At 43.5% G+C, this 19,987-nt stretch overlaps 1 protein-coding gene across 4 annotated transcripts in view; it reads right to left on the reverse strand.

Moving 5' to 3' along the window:
* Positions 1 to 19,987, reverse strand: part of RUNX1 (RUNX family transcription factor 1) — a 164,348-nt gene that overhangs the window by 41,076 nt on the left and 103,285 nt on the right. For all 4 annotated transcript variants that reach the window (XM_048071509.2, XM_048071511.2, XM_048071510.2 and 1 more), the window contains one exon: positions 9,228 to 9,332. In XM_048071509.2, the coding sequence (XP_047927466.1) occupies positions 9,228 to 9,332 (105 nt within the window). The remainder of the gene's footprint in view (positions 1 to 9,227; positions 9,333 to 19,987) is intronic.

Raw genomic sequence — 19,987 nt, forward strand, 5'->3', positions numbered from 1 at the left:
AACAAAAAAACAACAACAAAACCCCACAATTATTTTTCTTGCCATGTATCCACCCTGCCATGATGATCCTGACATACAGGTGCCCTCGATTTTTGTTGTCAAAATGCAATTATTCTGTGGGTTCATTTCAGGAATTAGGTCACTTCAGTGAAGTAAAAGTAAGGGAAGTGTGTGTTAGGAGTTTTGAGGGAAGAAGTTGTTCATGGAAGTTAAATTAGTCTGCAAAATTATACCCTTTACCTTCTTTTCCCTTTCCCCCTTGTTGATGTATACGATCCAGAAATCCTGACTCCTTGACAAAGTTTGAATGACTCCCAACTTAAGCAGCACATTGCCAAAAGCCTCTTTTGTTTCTTTATAGTTTGCATCTTCCCACACGTACAAACTGCCATAAGAATACCCTCCAGACATGGGCTGAGACATAATAGTTGAAGATATGGATGAGAGAGGAGGTGCAGAATGAAGCACAACCAGCCAACCAACAACTAAGCCAGCAACCAAGAAAAACATAGGCACAAAAAGAGACCTCTGTCCAAAGAAAAAGCTGCAGAAACAGAAGCCTCAGACAGCAAGGACTGATCCACCGTTTGGAGGTGGTTGTCCCTCCACTGAATGCAGGGGATGAGCTTCCTAATTCAGGCACCTTAATTAAATGCACAGACTTAGGTGGGATGAATCTGGGCCCCCACCCTCTCAGCCAGGGTTGTGCAAAGCAGGGATGCTAGCATTTGCCTTCCTTGCAGTGCCTTTGAGAGGACAAATGCATAGAAAAGTGAGTTGCACCAACACAGTAGCACTGAAGGGCAGAAACTCAGTTCATCAGCCTACTGAAATATCTTCAGATAGTAGAAAGACTCCCCAGTTCAGCCTCATATAGAGCTGAACAAGAGACCTAGAACTTAATGGTCAAGTCCCATGGCTCACTGTTTACATAAAGCAGGGGAATCTGTCAACACAAAACTAAATTTACCCTCCATGGATATTGACTGCACAGGCTTTGAAGACTTGTGAAAAACTTTGCTCCTGTCCAAAAAAAAAAAAAAAAGTACCCAGGCTATGTGCTACCCTTGAACTGAAGACCTTTGCTTTTAACAAGGCTGGTGACTGGTGTTTTCACACAATAGCTGAAAATACCTGCTTTTCCAAATAAATGAGGTTGAATATTTTTATCTGTAGGTTACTAAGCAGTCCTTCCTCTCTACTAATGCTCCATTGTGCCTACACAGAACTGCAGTTCACTGAAAGCTCATAAATTTCATGCAGTTCTGACTAGTCTTTATTTTAGGTTCTTGAACCATTTTTTTTTTTTTTTGCTTTCCTCATTTTCTTTGCAGCTGCAGGGAGATATAGTAAGCTACTGTATAGCATTTTGAAAGCAGGGCCTCTGAGAAGTTTCCAAACTGCATACAAGCAGGTTATTCTTTGGCTTGTTTTCTTTGGCTTGGTGTTTGCAGTGCAGAATGAGTCAAACAGTATTAACTTTCAAGAGGGAAGTGGTGTGGTCAACCAAAACTGTTTGTGGCTAGATTGCGAAGATAGGTAGAGCAGGTAATGAAGAACAGCCCATAATGCAGGGTGTAGGTAGGAGAGGCAGACGGACTCAGACAAACAGAATCCTTAATAATTAAATCAACATGGTCGCCTAAATTTTTTTCTGCAGCTTTATGTGCTGAGGTTATGACACAGCCTGCCTCCTCTTGACTGGTCAGCCTGCAGAAGATGGCCTGGTGCATTTTGCTTAATAGGCTCAAACAACACCACTCTGCCAGGGAAGAACAAAGGTCTGATGCTGATGAAAAAAAAAAGTATGGACTTTTCATTTGTGGCTGATTAAATACTTTTTCACGTCTCCTCCCATTTTCACAAGCTGTTCCTTATCTGCTCCACAGTTAAAGAAGGCAAGGGAGATGATGTTTCCATACTTCCCTTTCCTTAGGATATGTTTTGGACATTAACAAGCACAATGTGCTGTAATGATACAGACAACTCTCTCCTACGATTCAGAAATCAGTGGACGCAGCCTCTCCCAAGCAATTCTTTCCCTCCTGCTTTGCAATGACCCATGCAGCACTGATGTTCGGACAGTCTGACCAAGATTCATCAACAACATTACCAGATAATGCATTTACTCATTACAATTCCCGATTGCAAAAGACAAGCAAAAAACAAGGGCACAAACTGAGATCCAGAGCAAAAGCCCTTTTTGCATTCGTTACAATGGGTGACAGAGGATGAAGCAAAAACCTGCCGTGTTTTCACACGGGCCTACAGGGATGGGACTGCTGCACCTTCAGATAACCCAGGGCAGGTAAAGTGAGGAGGGACTGCAGCACGGGTGGAAATGCCATACGATTGATCCCGCATTTCTCTTAAGTGCTCATTTTGTTAAATCCCTAAGAAAGACAACTTCTCAAGAACTGAGGCCTCAGAAAGGCTCTGTATGCCAGAAGCTCGCTTGGCAAACGTGAGTGCCTGACCACTCCTGCATAGAGTGGAAGCTGCAGTTCCCAGGGTTCACATCCTGCATTTTCCCTCCCCTCTCTCCCACGGGAGCCTGAGGAGAAGACCTCCCTCCCTGTGGTGTCCTGCTGAAGGAGGGGTGGAAGGGATCAGGCTGCAGAGGTGGCCTGCATTCACAACCTGCTGCCCTCCCATGCACCCCTGAATGAAACCGCCTCTGTTGCTGGCAGCACAGCAGGCATTTGGTGGCAAGCCCTGTATGGGGCAGCGGGGTTGCCAACAGATGCTCCAACAGCACCGCTTGGCTGGCTAACCTCCTTCTAGGAAGGGCAGGGGTTATATGACACCCTCGAAACCCCAGCAGGTTTGAACTAGAAATCCACCGTTCCCCAGCTCATGCAAGGCCCCGGCAGCTGCTGCAAACCATTCAATTGCTGACGTTTTGTGTCTGCCATTGAAAGGCCACCCTTGCTGAAGACAACGGGATGGATTCAGGACCAGACTCACAATTCTCTGACTTAGAGCACCACCAACCCACTTCACTGGAAAGAAAATTGGCATGTCAGTGAGCTAGGGTCTTCAGTGGAGACCAGACCAGCAGATAGTCACAACCCTGTAATGAACGTCAGACCTACTGGCTGCTTTGAAAGCATTTTCCGAAGTAATATACAATCACCTAATTCTGCTTTTGTCACAGCTACAGAGGACTTTCCCACTGATTTCAGCAGAGCTAGACCAAGACTGGATATATTTGAAAATCCATCATGCAAACATAGGTAAACACTTAAAAATACTCACCATAGTCTTTGCAGCCACTCAGCCATTAAGCAATAAAATAATGAATATTCAATGCAAAAAATAAATTGGCAAAGACAAAAAAAGTGAAAGAAATGAAAAAAAAACACACAACAACCTACAAACCTCTTCTCAATTTAAAATCACCGTAATTCAAGAAGGAAAGAAAAAGAGCTGTGTGGGATTAAGTGACTTGAACGAGGAACTGAAATATAATTTCTAGAGGACCAGGCTAGTTGTATTGCCATTCCTAGCCTACCCCACAACAACTCTGATTTCCTCTCTTTACCTGCTTAATGTGAGGAAGGAGCTTGTATTGTCAACACTTCTATCTAACTTTAAAAGAAACAGCTCAATAAATAGGCAAGCAAATATATGAGCTACCACACCCCCAGAAAAGCAGTCTGTATAGCGATACTTGACACAAGATTTTGTATTTTGGCAATTTCATTAGGCTAAAATGACCAGTTCCCTACTCATGTTACCTAACATCAACTCTCCTCACTGACTCAGCAGTGAGGCTGATAAATGCCAGGGAAAATAATCCCCAAACCGTCTTTTCCAGGTTGAAAGGAAGTGTCTACATCACAAAACCTCAAGGATATTGGTATTAAAACCAGAAGGGAAATGCTGAGTAGGACAAAAAGGATGCCCCCATCACCAGGGAATGCTGAGCATTCACATGTTTTGTAATCCTTTGCATATCTTATGGAGAACAAACAACACTGTTTTTAGGAGCAGTGGGTTCTGTTGTGTAGCCTGCTTTTTAACATCCAAAGTCAGATGATCCTAAGCTATACAATGGTCCTATAATGTATGATGGTCCTGCTCTGGATCCATTGCTCTATAGAGATGAACACATATGCATGCAAAGGCAACCAACAACACATGAACCCATTCAGAGACAGTGATGCACTAAGTCACGCTGCTCGAATTCGGGCTATAAATGTTTTGTAACTTCACACAGCTGCTGTAGGCTTGCACGTTACCATTGCACAAGCTGACTACAGCCATCTCCAGAGCATGCTCATAATTTAAGCACCCGTCCACCCACTCACCAGGCAGTGTCAATGAGACAATGGGACGCAGGGCTACAAATACACGCAGAGAAACAGCACTGCTCCGCCACCAGCTCTGCTTGCAGCCCATCCCTTTCTTTTGTCTACACAAGATTTATTTAGATTGGAACCTCTCGGGGGTGAGTGTCTTAGCCAAGATTTTTAAAAAGTGATTTGCACATTTGGGTTCCTATCCTCAGAGGGCAGTGTGCTGTGGAGTGTGTGGCATGCAGCTAGTGTTAGCAAAGGCAAAGAGAGTCCCAGCCACGCTCGCATTTCAGTACAGGGACATGTTATATAGACAAGGAGCTTGAACTGCCACATTTCCCTCTACATACTTTCTACTTTTGAGTAGCTTTAAGCACTGTACATCTCCAGGTGAGTGGAAGAATCTGGTAAGCCTTCACTGAAATTTATGTGGTGGGTGTCTTCCAATGCCACAATGACTCATGTTCTCACCATTTCTAAACTGTTCTTTGGTATATGTTAGTCTCAGTTTCCAGCAGATGGAGGTGCTTGCAGCAGAAAGCAAGAAATGAAGGCATTTCATGTTATTTCAGGTCACCAAGATGACGGGGTTGGAGAACAGTTTGGCTTTTCCTTGCAGGAGAAGCTGAAGGTGAAGGCATTCCTTCCAAGCAGCTACAGGCCAAGGGTTTCCCCAGGAACTTCACAAGCAAGCAGGGATCACTTCAGACCAAGATCTGAGGGTGCCCTCAACTGTGGTTGACCACACGTGTGTACCTCATGGCTAACTCTGCTGGGAGGCAAAAGCCAACCTCTGTCCCTGGAAAGGCACTTCTTGGGCCAGCAGCTCTTAAAGCACCTTCTCCAACCCTGCTCAGCAAAATTATTCTCTCTCTCTGTTTTGCAGCATCATGCCCTTTGATACAAGGATGCAAAAAATGTTTTTGGGAAAACCACATATCCAATATGGGATAATCACATTTAATGCACAGCTTAACCTTGGACAGCTCAGGGCCACCAGGGCTAAATCTATGCAGCCTTTTCATTCTGCAAAGTTTCCAGGCACCTGGTCCATTAGTGATTTTTTCAGAGTTATGTAGGTTAAAACAATTCAATGAGAAAAACAGAAAGAAGCAGTCAAAAGAAGAAAAACCTAATTTTTGAGCAGACATACACAGTAGGTCAAATGGCCTAAGGGAAATATTTAATTTAAGAGTCATACTATTTCTACCAAGTTTCCCAACCAAAAGTATTTTCATCAGGAGCACTACTCTTGATCTGGTTACTGCTAATGATTTCCCCCATGGACTTAGCTCATAAAAACATAAATTGCTTTATGAATCATAGAATCATAGAAGTTGGAGAAGAAAATGATGGGTTAGGTCATCTTGCCCTTCTCCCTGACAGTGCAGTATCATTTCTTTTTATAAAAAAAATAAAAAATTGAAAATAAGCACTTCTGTAAAGCTGGAGAATGAAAATACTAAGTTCAAAAGAGATTTAAAAATACATAATGAATGCAGCGGAGGAAGAGCCAGATTCTTAAGTACCTTGGCTCTCTCTACATACCATGACAATTTGATGAGAAGTATCATCTGGATAGGCACAGTCAGAAATTCAATGGCAAAAAAAAGGCAATGGTGTAAATAATGCACACAAGTAATTATCACAGTTGTAAATGCAAACTGCGTGGTAGTTACATATGCAAATAGGCTGTTGGGCAACGAATTGGCCATACTTTGTACATTGTGACCTAATGTACAATGCAAGAACCCATAGTCTGAAAACCTGGACAGCCAGGCCTTTCTGCAGACAGGGGAGGTGCACACCTGTGATGAAACACACCGTGCTATCATCACATATCGTGACATCTCCACACATGACAGTGAGCCAAAACGTCCATGCTCTGTACACTTGTTTTTGGAGCCTTTAATTTGAGTATTTTTCTACTTTCCCAAAATGTCTTGAAATCCTGCTTTGCATTACATTTTGAAGTTCTTTTCCCCAAGCATGCATAGCTGAAGAGGCTGTCCTTTTTCATTAAAAAAAATGGTTTTAGAACCATTCTAATTCTGTCTCAGAAACTGCTCTTAATCTATCATTCTCAGAAGACAAAAGAAAGAAAGTGTTTCTCTTATTTCTTAAGTTAATCAGTCTAAGGGTGTTTGGTTTTGTTTTAAGTATTTTTACAACCTGTCAGAGTAACTAAAAATTGTCCTGGTATGAAGTGCTGAATTCTGTCTCAGATTGCCTCTCCCCTCAAAAATGGCACCTTAACTTCCAGTATTTTTTACAGGCAACATGGGCACTAGATTCAGTCTATCTGCAACTGTTATGAACAACAACAACAAAAAAGTAAATGAATTAAAAGTAAGTTGCTGGAGTTTGTTTTGGAGTTGAGTATGTTTTTTTTTTTCCAGAGGTCTGCAAGAAAGCAGTATCTAATTTTGATCCCACTGCTACCTTCCTCAGATTTCTTTCGAATCAGGACATCTTAGAAAACACAGCTCAGTATTTCTGCAGTTCCTTCAGGTCAGGAGAGAGAGTGAGTCATGGATCTCCAGGCACGGAAGTTCCCAAATATTGATCACTGAATCAAGAAACACTCCTCTAATCTAGCAGTTTTTATTTTGATTCCTGCCTGAATGCAAGAAGGCTGATATCATTTCAAAGCTTTTCAGGACACAGCATGCATGTGCTGATATGACCAGCCACAAATCTTACACGTGAGTTTGTACAGGTAGCAGTCATGCAACCCTGTTTTGTACAGGCTGCAAATGCACCTTGATCTAATCGGGTCAGTGCAGAAGAGGATACACCCACTGAGCGAGGGCATAAAAAGAAATGTATAGCCCAAAACAGACAGAACTGTCTCAGAGCCACAAGAGTTACTTGGAGAGAATGAATTCTGAGTTTAATTACTAGAAATTGGTGACGTGGTGCTAGCTGAGAAAACTGAGGTAAGGGTTGTTCCAAACATGTGAGGAACAAGGAAGGGGGAAAGCACTGGGTACTATTTCTTCCTTCCTTCGCAGCATGTGCTACATCCCTCCGAGCCACTCCGTATTTCAGTCAGATGTACCAGGAGGACAGCAGGGTCCAGACTGACTGCAACAGCCGCCACAGTTCAGAACCCCCTGGTGGGAAGTCAAGCTGAAGGACTTTGTAGCCCACTTACAAGTGAAAGGAGCATAATCCCTTCTACCTTGTGTCACGAGTGACTTAGCGATAAAAGGAGCTGTGCATTCCTGCCAAGGTGGGGGGCTGACGTCTGCTCACAACACACATAAAGCCTCCTCGACTATGGAGCTCCTTTGTACCTCTGACTTGCTTACGACAAAGTGAAATCATTTACAAGGAAGCTTTTATATACATTTGAGTCAGGAAGATACATGTGTTGCTTCAGAATGTATTATATTTCTACTTCCTTTTTAAAATGTAGAATCTTATTAAATATTAACTACTATAGCAACTGAAGAATTGATTTAAAACAGTAGGTATGCCTGCAGGATGGTTTTGTTTCTTACTATTCTAGCAGACTCATATTCAAACAACTAATGCTTATTTGTTGTGTGCAAACTATGAACATGCCCAGGTAATTGCATATGCAAATCAGTAGCTCGCATATACAAATATCTATTTTATGTGCACAGCTGCCTTGTTCACCGGGGATATTTTTCACGGACAATCCAACCACAGTTTTCAGAAAAACAAATGCAAACTAAGTAAGAAGCCTTGCCCTGACAGCAGTATTTGTTTTAAAGTCTGGCCTCACATCCAAAAAAATATAGGGCAGAAACTTCCATTAAATGTATGCAGCATCACGACACAACTCAGACAAATGAAGGCTCTGGAAGAAAATGTACATGAAAGATAGGAGTTTTCTAAGCTATTTTAACTCAAGTTTCAAATCATTCTTTTTTTCCACCACTCAATTAAGTAGCCCAGAGCCGTAAGTCTCATTCTCTAGTGGGTGTTTGAATCTTACTGCTCTCTTCTCCCGGGACGACTCCACTTAAGCAACAGCCAGAACTTCTGCCAAGTGTGCAGGAGGAGTGAAAAACTAACCACAAACCTCAATTTGCATCAGGGCATTTTGATAAAAATATGAAAATTCCACACACAGGCTAGTGACTGAGGTTAAGGATTGCCTCTGGTAACAGGCAGAGCATGTGCTGCAGGAGCATTTACATCTGCCTATCTGTTCCACCCTCACCCCACTTCCATCCCAAACAAAGCAACCTTCCCTCTTCAACCTCACAAAAACAACTGCGTGTGTGAAAAGTGTGGGCAATTCCCTGAAGATACCAAATCATTCATCTTCTCCTTATAATTTATTCTTAAAAAAAAAAAAAAGAAAAAAAAATAGGAAAGATTGCCTGTCTGTGAGAATGGGTGTTCCAGTGGGGTAATTGCATCTGCTTGTTGGAAGCACTACTCTCAACAATTACTGTTTTCCCAAGTTATACCAAGGAACGAGGCACAGTGAACTCTACAATGCAGCAACCAGGTGTCCTCTCTCAGGCATTTATTTATTTTCGCAGGGTGGCTGAGCTTGAAAATTTGGATCAATGACATATTGGTTTCCAATGCTTTAAAACCCTCTTAACATCTGAAAGGCGAGGCTAGCAAGAAATGATGCATAGGGTATACACTGCCCACCTTTTACCAGCATCCCTTTTGTCAGCTTTTGGGTATGATCCAAATCATCCCTGGGTAGATACTTCATAAATGCAATGCAATTCATATTCTGGATCAGCTGGGCACCCTTGAAAAATAAGGCTTCAGGAAGGCATAATTAAAACCATTCATGGGACAGCCTTGGCTTGAGGCACCTCCACTGCTCCACATGCACTGGATGTTGCTGCATTTCATGTGGCTGGTGAGGAACTCCTGTACTAAACCATCAACATCACCTTTTGCAAATGTTGTTGTTAGTTCACTTACTTCTGGGTTCACGAGGTCCATCCACCGTTATCTTGATGGCTCTGTGGTACGTGGCTACTTGTGGAGGGTTCGTGAAGACTGTGATGGTCAGCGTGAAGCTTTTCCCTGCAACAGGAAAAAAGGTTACTGAACATACATCGAGAAAAGGTGTACTCGTCCTTTCCAATAGCACCAGAACACTCCAAATGGCACCAAAACACTTCAACTGTCCATATCTAAAGACAGATACAAGCACAGACAGCGTGGTGTATAACCTCACCACTGTCTGCTGCTGGATGCATTCCCTCTGTGGCAACCGCTCAAAGCATTTGAAAAAAATAATAATTAATTTATATGTAAATGATCTATATTTTGTTTGTAAAATAAGGTGGTTACCCCTAACAGTTGTAGTTTATCTGATCTACTTGACTACTGGTGCACTATCTGTACTTTCTAAAAGCTGTTAGTTCAGAGAGGCTTGGAAATTGTGGCTGACTCTTCCAAAACTGCCACAGGAATCTGATCAACAGTGCTTGTTAAAATTAAAGAGAACTGGGTGCTCAGGTCCCCTAGGCAGATCGTAAAATCCCGTGCTTTGGTGTTGAAGCTAGCGTTAGATCAATTCCATATTATGAACCCTTTAAAAATAATCTGCTACTGCAATGCCAAGAAACAAGGGAATGGAAAAAATAAAAAATCCCCGCTGCCTGTCCGCAGAGAATTAAAACATGTTATGAAGACATAGCGGAGCATTATGCTCAGTTTCTCTATTATTCAGTAAGAAAACTGTGAAGGCCTTTTCAAAACTGTTGTGTGCATGCCACAGCTCTGAGTTCTGAAAAGTGCTCATTTGGATGGCTGCTGGGGAGGCTGGATGGTTTTGTATCCCCTTGTGACTGTGATGCATTCAAATCCTGCTACCTCTGATTTGCTTTTGGCCAATGCCAGCATTACTTTAGGCATTTCCTCAGTAACAGAAGTAACTTTCTCTATCTTTGATAAGACCTCATGTATGTATTCATTACGACTTTGGCCTGGACAGCAGTAAAAACATTGGCTGTCAGCAGGTTTAGCATCGTTATCTCAGCATCATGGCGGATTCAGACACTGGCAGAAATCTTCATTATCAGTCAGAGACATCAAGGGCCATCACCTCAAGTTAGATAACCAGGAACTGTTGTAAGAATATTGAGGTTCTTCTCCTTTGGACACATGCTGTGCCCTTCCCGTACAGCTCTGCCTGCTCATTCCATCGCTTGGCTCCAGTCCTCCTGAAGGAGGAGTTTCTTCCCTCCTAAGACCTCCCACTCCTATAGTTTGCTTGGTTTATCTATATAAATAAATATAAATGTAAATGTAAATACAAGTATAAATGCCTGCCTCAAGCAGCAATATTCTCCCCCTCCCTATGCACATTTACTTGCAATTCAATACTTCTCTTTAATGCAATTCCTACCGTGGTGCTAATGGTCTGCATCAACAGCACAGTGAGCGCACCGCACACGCATAGTTATTACTGGAAACTGTCTTCATCGCATCCCTCTGAATTAGAGAGGTATTCTCCCCACTTTGCAGATGAGGAACTGTGGGCAGATAAAGTGTCTTGGCCAAGATCTCACAGGAAGCCTGTGGCCAGCGATGCTAACCACTTTGGCTGCTGCAACTAAATCCGACAATAATCCTGAATCACAGCCCTGAGAAAACAGAAGCTGAAATACAAACCTCCCAGATCCCAGGCCGCTATCTTTGCACCTCCACTTTCTTACTAGAAAGCAGTCCCTGAGATCAAAAGAATTCCAGCTGAAGCAAAAGTAATTTTAGATCACTGTCTCAGGGACTTTGGACCCCAACTCTTGTGTCCTACACCTACCTTGACCAAGGATCATGGTGTTCCTGACATTTTTTAATACCAAGTTATGTGATAAAGCTTTTTTATTCTTTTTCCACCATCACACCAGATCTTTCTACGAGGCATCAGTAACAAAGTTCAATAAGCTTCCTTCCAACAAGCTTTAACACCCTTAGCATTAGACTTAACTAACATCGGAGAGGCACCTGTAGTTCTTTCTTCTTTCAAAAAAGAAAATATATATATATGTAGTTTCCCTATATTGTTAGATGCAACACTTAGATCACCGAGACTGAGAGACTTTGAAAATATGCATTATTCCCTTTACTAATCTGCAGTACTTCCATCTTGTTCACAGTTTATTTTTTGACAACTGCTGATGCGTTAGCTAAGGTGCTTCTGCTGTTTTGCTAGAATACAGTCTATTTGTTTATTCAGAAGGCCTTTGAAGAGTTTCCACATAGAAAAAAAATGCAGAAAAAAAAAAAAGACATTAGAATGATGAACTGTAAGGACGATGTGGCCACATTATCAGTCCACAAGACCAGGATAAAGAAGAGGGGAGCAAAGTTACTTTCAAGATCTACAAAACAGAGATCTCAGAACCAATATAAGTCTGTGATACAAGCTGGCAAAAGCAGGAAGATACTTAGCTTACTTCTTGTTGACAGAAGACTATTCATTAACCACATACTGGTTAACCACAGGGCTATATAACCATAAACCTACGTGTCACTCGTTGCTGCTTACCAATAATTCTGGCTGTGTTTTTCTCTGGTTGTTCTGTTTCATTTACATTTAGTTTTATTAAGTGGTTTTATCATTTTTATTCATAGCTTCTACATTATTCATCATTTATGTGCCTGGTTGACAAAGGCAGGTTTAGATTGGAGGTATTGTTAGTGAAATATATGTTTTATGGGTGTACCTGCTTTGGGATGACAGCATGACGATAAACTTCCCCTCCTTGTTTTTATGTATTATGGTAGAGCCAAGATACAAGACAAATTTTTATTTTCAGCATACCCTTGCATAATACACCTATACACCAGCACACACACACACACACACACACACACACACACACACACAGATATACAATATGCAGCAGACTATACTGGTGGAAATAATACCAGATTAGTCACTGCAGGCCATATTCAGACTCCCTAGCACTGGAGGATATAGTAGATGCCATGATTTCTAATTTCTAAGTAACTGGACCTCCTGACTAAGGGCAGAAGACTTATGCTGAGCACTGTGCATCTCTGCTCAGCTCAGGAAGGAACGGGTGCCTCCAAAGCTGAGTCACACAGGCTAAGTGAAAGACTGACCTCTCTAGTGAGTATAAAGAGGGATCACATACCCCAGGAGGACCTTCTGAAATGCTGGCCTGGTTCAGATGCTTCAAACAGTCATGATGACAATTTGTTTATGGCCCAGTGGTGACAGCAAGCCAGCATGTAGCCCTTCATTGACTAATATCAAAATCTGAGACCTCTACTTTGGGTCTATGATGTGTGCCTCAACGTGTTTAAGCTGATCACTAGTGTATCATCATGGGAGTCTGTGCCAATGGTGGAAGGGCTGAAGGGTGATGCCCACGCCAAGCCGTGCCTTGCTGGGGTCCACCAGTCCTTTCAGAGAGTGCTGCTCTCTGCAGCTATCCCTGGCAGCTCCTAACGTCAGGCACAGAGCACCTGATGAGCACAAGGATTAAATTCTCCAGATGTGGGACAGAGCGCTGCCTTTGGAAACCCTTCCCACTGGCATCAGACATACTGTCGTATGTTTATGGGTAGAGCACAGGACTCACTGCTTCCATCAAGTATTCCCACATAGCTAGGGTAGGAAAAATTGCCTGGTAACATTTATTTTGCAGGAGCATTAATGTCAGTACCCTTTCAGAAAAAAAAAATAATGGAAACAGTAGCTTTTTTGGCCAAAATGCAATACTGACTTTTGAAATGATACCCAGAGACTGCCAAAGGGCTTGCTAGAGACCAGGCTACCAACAGTGCCCTGGAGAGTTACTGCTGATTTGACAGCTAAAGTCTGTTGTCCCCAGCTCATGACTTTACAGGATTGCTTGTGAGATCCCTGGATGCTGTGCGAAGCTGTAAGAACTTAAGAGGAAGCGCAAAGCATAATGTCTGCCAGTGCCTGCCCAGCAATGCTGTTCCTGGGCCAGCAAATGGGAAGGATCAGCCTCCAGTTCCCAAGCATCCGAAGGTGTTGTACCCGTGCTCTGCCCTGCAATATTCAGCTGCATCCCATCTGACCGAGTCTGGAAGCAAAGAGAGCCATGAGCTCATGTCCGGCAGGACGAGGGATTTATGTCAGTGGTTTCCCAGAACAACCCAGCACGGGGCTGAAGGGCTCTAGAGGGAGCAATAGGCTTGTAAAGTGCAGCCCCTGGGAATGTCCGGGAGGAACCAAGGGGGGAAAATGAATCTCAAGTGACAACACGGTCACATGAAGCTCCTGCGTGCTGCTTTAGTCATCCCTGAGCTGTGTCATGGCCAGATGGATCTGGGGGTGGGAAGGCATGCTTAAAATATAGGTGGTGGCATGGGCAGACGCAAGGGGGAATGAGAACAGACACACTTTAGGGAAGACAAACCACCCCTCACACTTATCTTTTCATTTTATTCTATCTCTTTCTTAGGCAAAAAGATCCATTGATTCCACTGAAGAAGGGTCAGCCAAATGAGGACAGAATGAAAATGGAGTTAAAGCTTCAGAAGTCTGCCCACATGGTGGGGAGGAAGAAAGGGATGCCATCAGATGCTGTGATCACATTTACTATATTTTTCTTTTGGGATTTTTTTCTGCTGATCTTAGATGTGTCATTAGAGTTTTTTGTTTTGTTGTGTTTTGTTTTAAATCATTACAGTAAAATATTAGATAAAAAGAAGAAGGAAAAGGGAAAAGAGATAAGAATGCCTGTGCTGACAAGGACAGAAGGTATGGATGGCAAAATATGAAATGTAATATAAAAATGCAATACAAATTATATTACAGACATTTCTATGATATTAGTGACAGACTTCCAAATTCTAGTAAGAATGATTATGATACTGTCTTTTATCCAGCTTCTACTTTTTAATGCTTATGTACTTACTTTTATTAAACCATGCTAAATGATCAATTTTATACATCTTTACAATTTCTCACAACATCTTTTGGGTATCTGCCAAAGTAAAGATGCCTACTGCATTTTAATAACATATCTGTCTGTATCCCTGAGCAGGATGCAATACATGCACACATATTCATTCTCAGCTGTTGATTGTTATTCACTTAGGCCAAATTTTGTCATTTTTATCACTTAAGCCACATTATACTTTGTTAGCTGGATAATTCAAAGGTAATCAATAAGGTGAGACAGGCCAACATAAGTTGACACTTCGTTAGTTGACTGTTGCTCATGATATGAGTGAAATGTTCTTGTAGTTCTTCAAATTGTATTTCCAACTGCAAATAAACCTGCACAACTACTGTTATCATTGGATGATAACTGTTTTGCCCTGTTGTCAGTTACAGTTTCACACGGTAAGCATGCAGCTTTGCCTGTTATGCTTGGTCCAGTGGCTATTTCATCAGAAAAGAGTTGCAGTTGAAGTAAGCGGCATCAAAAAAAGAACGTAATTTGTTTACCATCAGTACCACAAATGCCACCTAATTTAAATATAAGAAAAAAAATGTTATTAACCTCATACGCTACTGCACTGTAAATTGTTTGCAAACTCTGACCACGACAGAACAACGGACCAAATGGATAAATAAGCACATGGGGAGATGTTAGCAAATCAGGGTCACTGCACAAAGAAATGCAAGAGCTGTGCACGCAAATCAGCTGCAGGGCAACTGATCTGTTTGCATACTTATAGGGATGTTCCGTGGGTGTGCGTGGAAACTTCAAGATTTGGGAAATACACCCACCTGTCTCCTGCCAAACCAGACTGGGTCAGCATGAAGGTACACTTTTGAAAATTTTTGTCAAGTGGCTCACTCCAGGAAGTTCTTATATCTGTGTTTACACGGCATTCACTTACCCCAAATGAAAACTTGATCCCATTAAATAAATCAATAGGTGTTTTGTTCTGGATTTACATGGGGCCAAGTTTCCAAAAGCAGCCCTGCTCTACCCCTGGCCCCAGCCATGAGCTACTTCATTTGCTGTGCAGGAAGTGCTAGAAAAGCCACAAGCAGCTCCCTAAAGCTGAGTAGAGCATCCTTGCTGCTACAGGACACAGCAGACATGCTGCTGCCCTTCTGCCTCCCTCCCAGCTCCCTGCAGCACGACCGAGTGCTTAGGCAAGACATGCACCTCATTCTCTTCTCCTCCCCACACATTCTCCATACCCTTTATTCACCACGACTTCCCTGTGCTGGAAGGCTGGAGAAAGGTTGTATCACAGGTGAAATCATTTCAAGGCATTATGCTGGTGAAACATATGCACGACATTTAACCTAGGGCAACACAGGAACCACGTTAAGCAACCAAAATTACGTAACCGAAATCGAGCAACGTTAATAGAGGCACTGCCAACCTAAGCAGGTACTAACATCTAAATTTACCTTAAAAGCATTATCTGGGTGATAAGAATAGTCCTTGACACCTTTCTGAGGACTGTCCCCAACAATCTTCTTATTTCATAAGTTAAAAACATAACCCCACACCCGCATGCTGTTGACATGAAATATTTAAGCAAGCCAACACAGAAGCTGGTTCTGTGCTCAGTGTAACTTACAGCTGTTAAAATAAGGCTGACTCGGGCCCCTGAAGGTAGCAGATCCTAAAGCTGATTTTCCCCTACACTTTGATCTCCTAAAGAGGTACTGACAATCGATCCCTTTCCTCAGAAAAAAAAAAGGAAATTGCCTTCCAGCTGGAGTAAACAAAAAATGCTAGCCCCAAGCACCCCAGAAATGTGTCACCCTCAGTTCAAAAACCACATCTTTGCCTGAATGCTACTTTTTACCCATTACTGTAGCAAATAACACAGCACTTGGTCTGAAACCCTCAGAAGAGTGGTTCTCTGTTGCATGAACAGGATCGTTCACGCTCTCAAGAGCTGCAAGAGAGGACTCAGCTCACTAAAACTGTCCCATTTTTTTTCTCTCTCTTTTTTTTTTTTTTTTGGCCAGTTGTTTACATTTTAATTTGATGAGCTTGTGTGCAGGCAGTTTCACTTCTGTGCTGATGATGGGTTTCACTTCCCAGTCCCATGTGCTGTCATGATGATACCGGCCACCGCCTCCTCCAGCCTCGCAGGGGCCTCTGTGCTAATCCCTTCGTCGACAGTCTGGCAATGTGTGTAAAAGTGCAGCCACTGCTGCTGCTGCTCCAATGTCTGCCTGCAAGGCACCTGGTGGCCCTTCTCTGCTTCAGGAACTTGCGTTGATGTCTAAAATGTTACATACTAGTCGCCAATCTCAATCTAATTCCCTCAGGTTATTACTTCTACTACCTTCACGTTATTTTTCCGTCCCACAAATGCTGTGAATGTGCCATAAAAGCACAATTTATTCTGTTTAGAGACAAAATGGTGGTGCTTCAGTAGCAGGAGACAGCAGGTTTAGATATGGTCATGGACATTTATCAGGAAGGGAGCTGCAGCAGAAAGCAGGTAGGAGGACATCTCTGAGCTTATGGGAAAGGGCACAAACGAACTATCTGAAGACACAAGACAAACAGTCAAGTAATTTGGGATCTGGGTCGCAGGAAGGAGGTCTCTGAACAGAGGGGATCCTGCAGCAGTCAGCTTCAGATGACATCCAGTAGTAGCTTAGACATTAGTCACTTTTGTATAGCAATGTCAACACTCCACAAATACACAAAACCACCAGGAATGCCCCCTATATTGTCATGTTGCCTAACTTCTGAAGAGAGACTGCTTCAAGCTGTGGCAGGAATTTGGCCAGCAGGAACGTTATTTGTACTTTAGCTCGCTTAGGTTTATGTCCAATGTACACACCGGCGTTTAGGCTTTGAGATGGAGGTGATGAGCATATGTGTGCAAGTGAGCATGGGCACCAGAGTCTGACACAACAGTGTCTGACAATATAAAAAAAAAAAAGTGTTTTTCCATCCTGTTCTGAAAGACAACCTGAGTGACCTGTTTTAACTGAATTTTGGGGGTGTGATGCCTTCTTAGACTGAAAGCCTGCGGATCAAGTTTGCAAAATGGATTAAAGCATTAAAACGCTGGGTTGTGGGGGGAAGCAGAGGAAAGACCTTTTAATGGAAAAGTCAAGCAGCCTCTAACTATAAGTGGAGTTGCTGCAGTAACCACTATAAAATTCTTATGAACTTGGGTGGAGACAATAATTACAGCAGAGGAAGAATGAGATGCTACAGGTTGCCTGGCTTCTGCACCAGAGTGTCAGCACAGAGAAACTGCAGTTTGAGTTGTAAAATGTAGTGCTTCTTGTTACGATATTTTTAAGACCTGAGCTGTTTGAGCACAAATTATGGAGGGCGAAATTAAAGTAGAGTTATTTTTTCCCCAAAGATGACTTTCAGAAACTCCATATGAATTTTCAGACACTCCGTATGAACTGGCCACCCCAAAAACTGAACCTCTGCTTTCAGGCTGCGGCTTACCATCTATCAGGGATTTTTTAAATTTTTTAAACGCAGTGCTTCCCTATGCCAGAGGCTGGGGTATATGTGAACAAGTGTTCAGAAGTGTCTTTGCCTCCAGAAGTGTGTCCAGCTCTCGGGTGGAACATAAACACCATCTTTCAGCAGAGCACTGTGTCACTGCTAATAGTTCAGGGAAATAAGAAAACAGCACCGGGGACACAAAATGGACAGGACGGTTCAAAATGAGATGACTTAACTGCAAAACCACCTACCACCTTTTCGCAGAGAATGCCTTGGGATCCTTAAGCCTAATAATAGACCTTAACCCAGCTATAATTTCAAGCCATTAATAAGCTTTTTGAGGTAGAAATTATCACCCACACTTTACAGGTGATGAGGCAGACATGAAAAGGTTAAGGCCCAGATTCACAAGAGGATTTAGCTGCCTGAAGTGGGATTCGGGTTTGATTTAAGTGCTTAAGCCCCAAATTACACCCCTCGGTGCCCCCATACAGCTGGAGCCCGGCAGCAGAAGCTGTGGCTGGCTATCTGAGGGTGCTGCCTCTGCTGTCCATCCCCACTGCACCACGGCCACGAGCTCAGCCCCCAGGGAGGAGCAGCTCAGCATGGTGTGCTGTCACTGTGATGGCTGATTCTGGCACACCTTCCTGCGCTGGCACGCCGCTGGAGCTGGGACAAAACCCACTCCTTGCCCTACAGAGCCATGAAGATGATGGCCTACTGGTGTGGTTGCCGGCAGAGCACCGGGCACAGGGAACAAGTAAGGTGTGGGATGGCTGGAAGAGCAATGTGCTGCTCTGAATACGGCAAGCAATTATCGTCGCTGCTGCTGTAGCAGGAGGGACTTCTGTCTGCAGTGTCCCAAAGCAGGTGAAGGCCGAAAGGCGGCCTGACAAGTCGCTTCGTCAGTAGCTAGCTGAGCGTGGGAGTGCACATGGGGACTGTTTACTCTCAGTTCATTTTCTTGGAGGAAGGACTCCTCCATGCTGTCATTACACTAATGCAATGCGCATTGATTTCAGAGCTCGGCAGAAGTCCGGGGTCACTTGATGGATATCCATGCCGTCAGCAACGGGGAGATAACGCTGCCATTATGAGCCTGGGACCTGCCAAGCTCTACCAGAGACGACTTCCAAGAGCAGGACGGCCTCTGAGGCCTCAGATATGGACATGGCTTTGTCGGAGCCGTGGTGCATAAAGTCTAGCCTGTGGAAACTCTGCGGCCTTGCCAAACCGTTTCCTTCAGTTCCTCCCTAAACTTCAGGGAACTGATGTTGTGCATACGCACTGCTCCAAGCACCGCCCCGCTAAAGAGCTCTTATGGCATCAAGCCTTCGGGACAGCTGCTGCTCTCCTCCTCGCCTCTCCTCTCGGCCCTCTCCACCCTGCCATGCCTGCACAGCATGGGAGGTAGCTCCCCGCGGGAGGAGGGTGGAAGGAATTTAATTCCTCCATCCTAGCACCACGCTGGAGGCCAAACCCAGCTCCGGTTGTAGAGGCTGGCACATGAGTCCCAACCCGGGCCTCACCCACAGGCACCACTGTGATAAACAGTAGCAGCTCAGGGCTTTGGTGCTGCTGGATGCAGCCTGGTCCCTGCGAGGGGTTCTCAGTGACCGTCTCAAATGAGAGAGGCAGGAGGAGCACCAGCAGAGGACAGGGGCCAAGAGACGGAGGTGGATGCAGACACAGATGAAGGGAATGGGGTCAGTCTGAAGAGGCTGAGAAAGTTGTGATGAAACAGTGTGATGGGAAAACAAGGGAGAAACAGGATGGGAGTGAAAGAGGTGGGGAGTCAGCATCAAGGTAAAAAAGTTTTTTTTTTTGTCTGTTTTGTTTTTGTTTTTGCTGTTGCTAAATGATTTTGGGAAGGGAACAGAGACTGATTCAGGCTGAGGAGGGTTTATGCACATGACTGCTGGAAAAGGAAGGCTCTCCTGACAGCAATTTGCAGCATCCTCACTTCTGCTAAGGCTGAGTGAGCTGACAAGAAATGCTTGCCATAGGACAGTCATCCGAAGTTCACTAGACAGCCCTGAAGCCCGGGTCCTAATTAATATCTCAGAATGATCTCATTTTGAGCACAGAACAGAAGCTCTTATTTGGGTTGTAACATAGGTGCGTACATACATACATACCTACACACAAAAATAAATGTTTTTTTACCAGAACTCAAACAGCTCAACTGAAGGAGGCACACTAAAGTACAAACCAAACCAAAATAAAAAGAACGAAAAAAATAAATAAAAGTTGAAGGGCAAACAGATCACTTGAAACTATGTAACCTCTTCATCTAGAGAGGTACTTTGTCTTCCAGAG

This window comes from Anser cygnoides, chromosome 1, assembly GCF_040182565.1.
Source record: "Anser cygnoides isolate HZ-2024a breed goose chromosome 1, Taihu_goose_T2T_genome, whole genome shotgun sequence".
NCBI classification, from domain to species: Eukaryota; Metazoa; Chordata; class Aves; order Anseriformes; family Anatidae; genus Anser; species Anser cygnoides.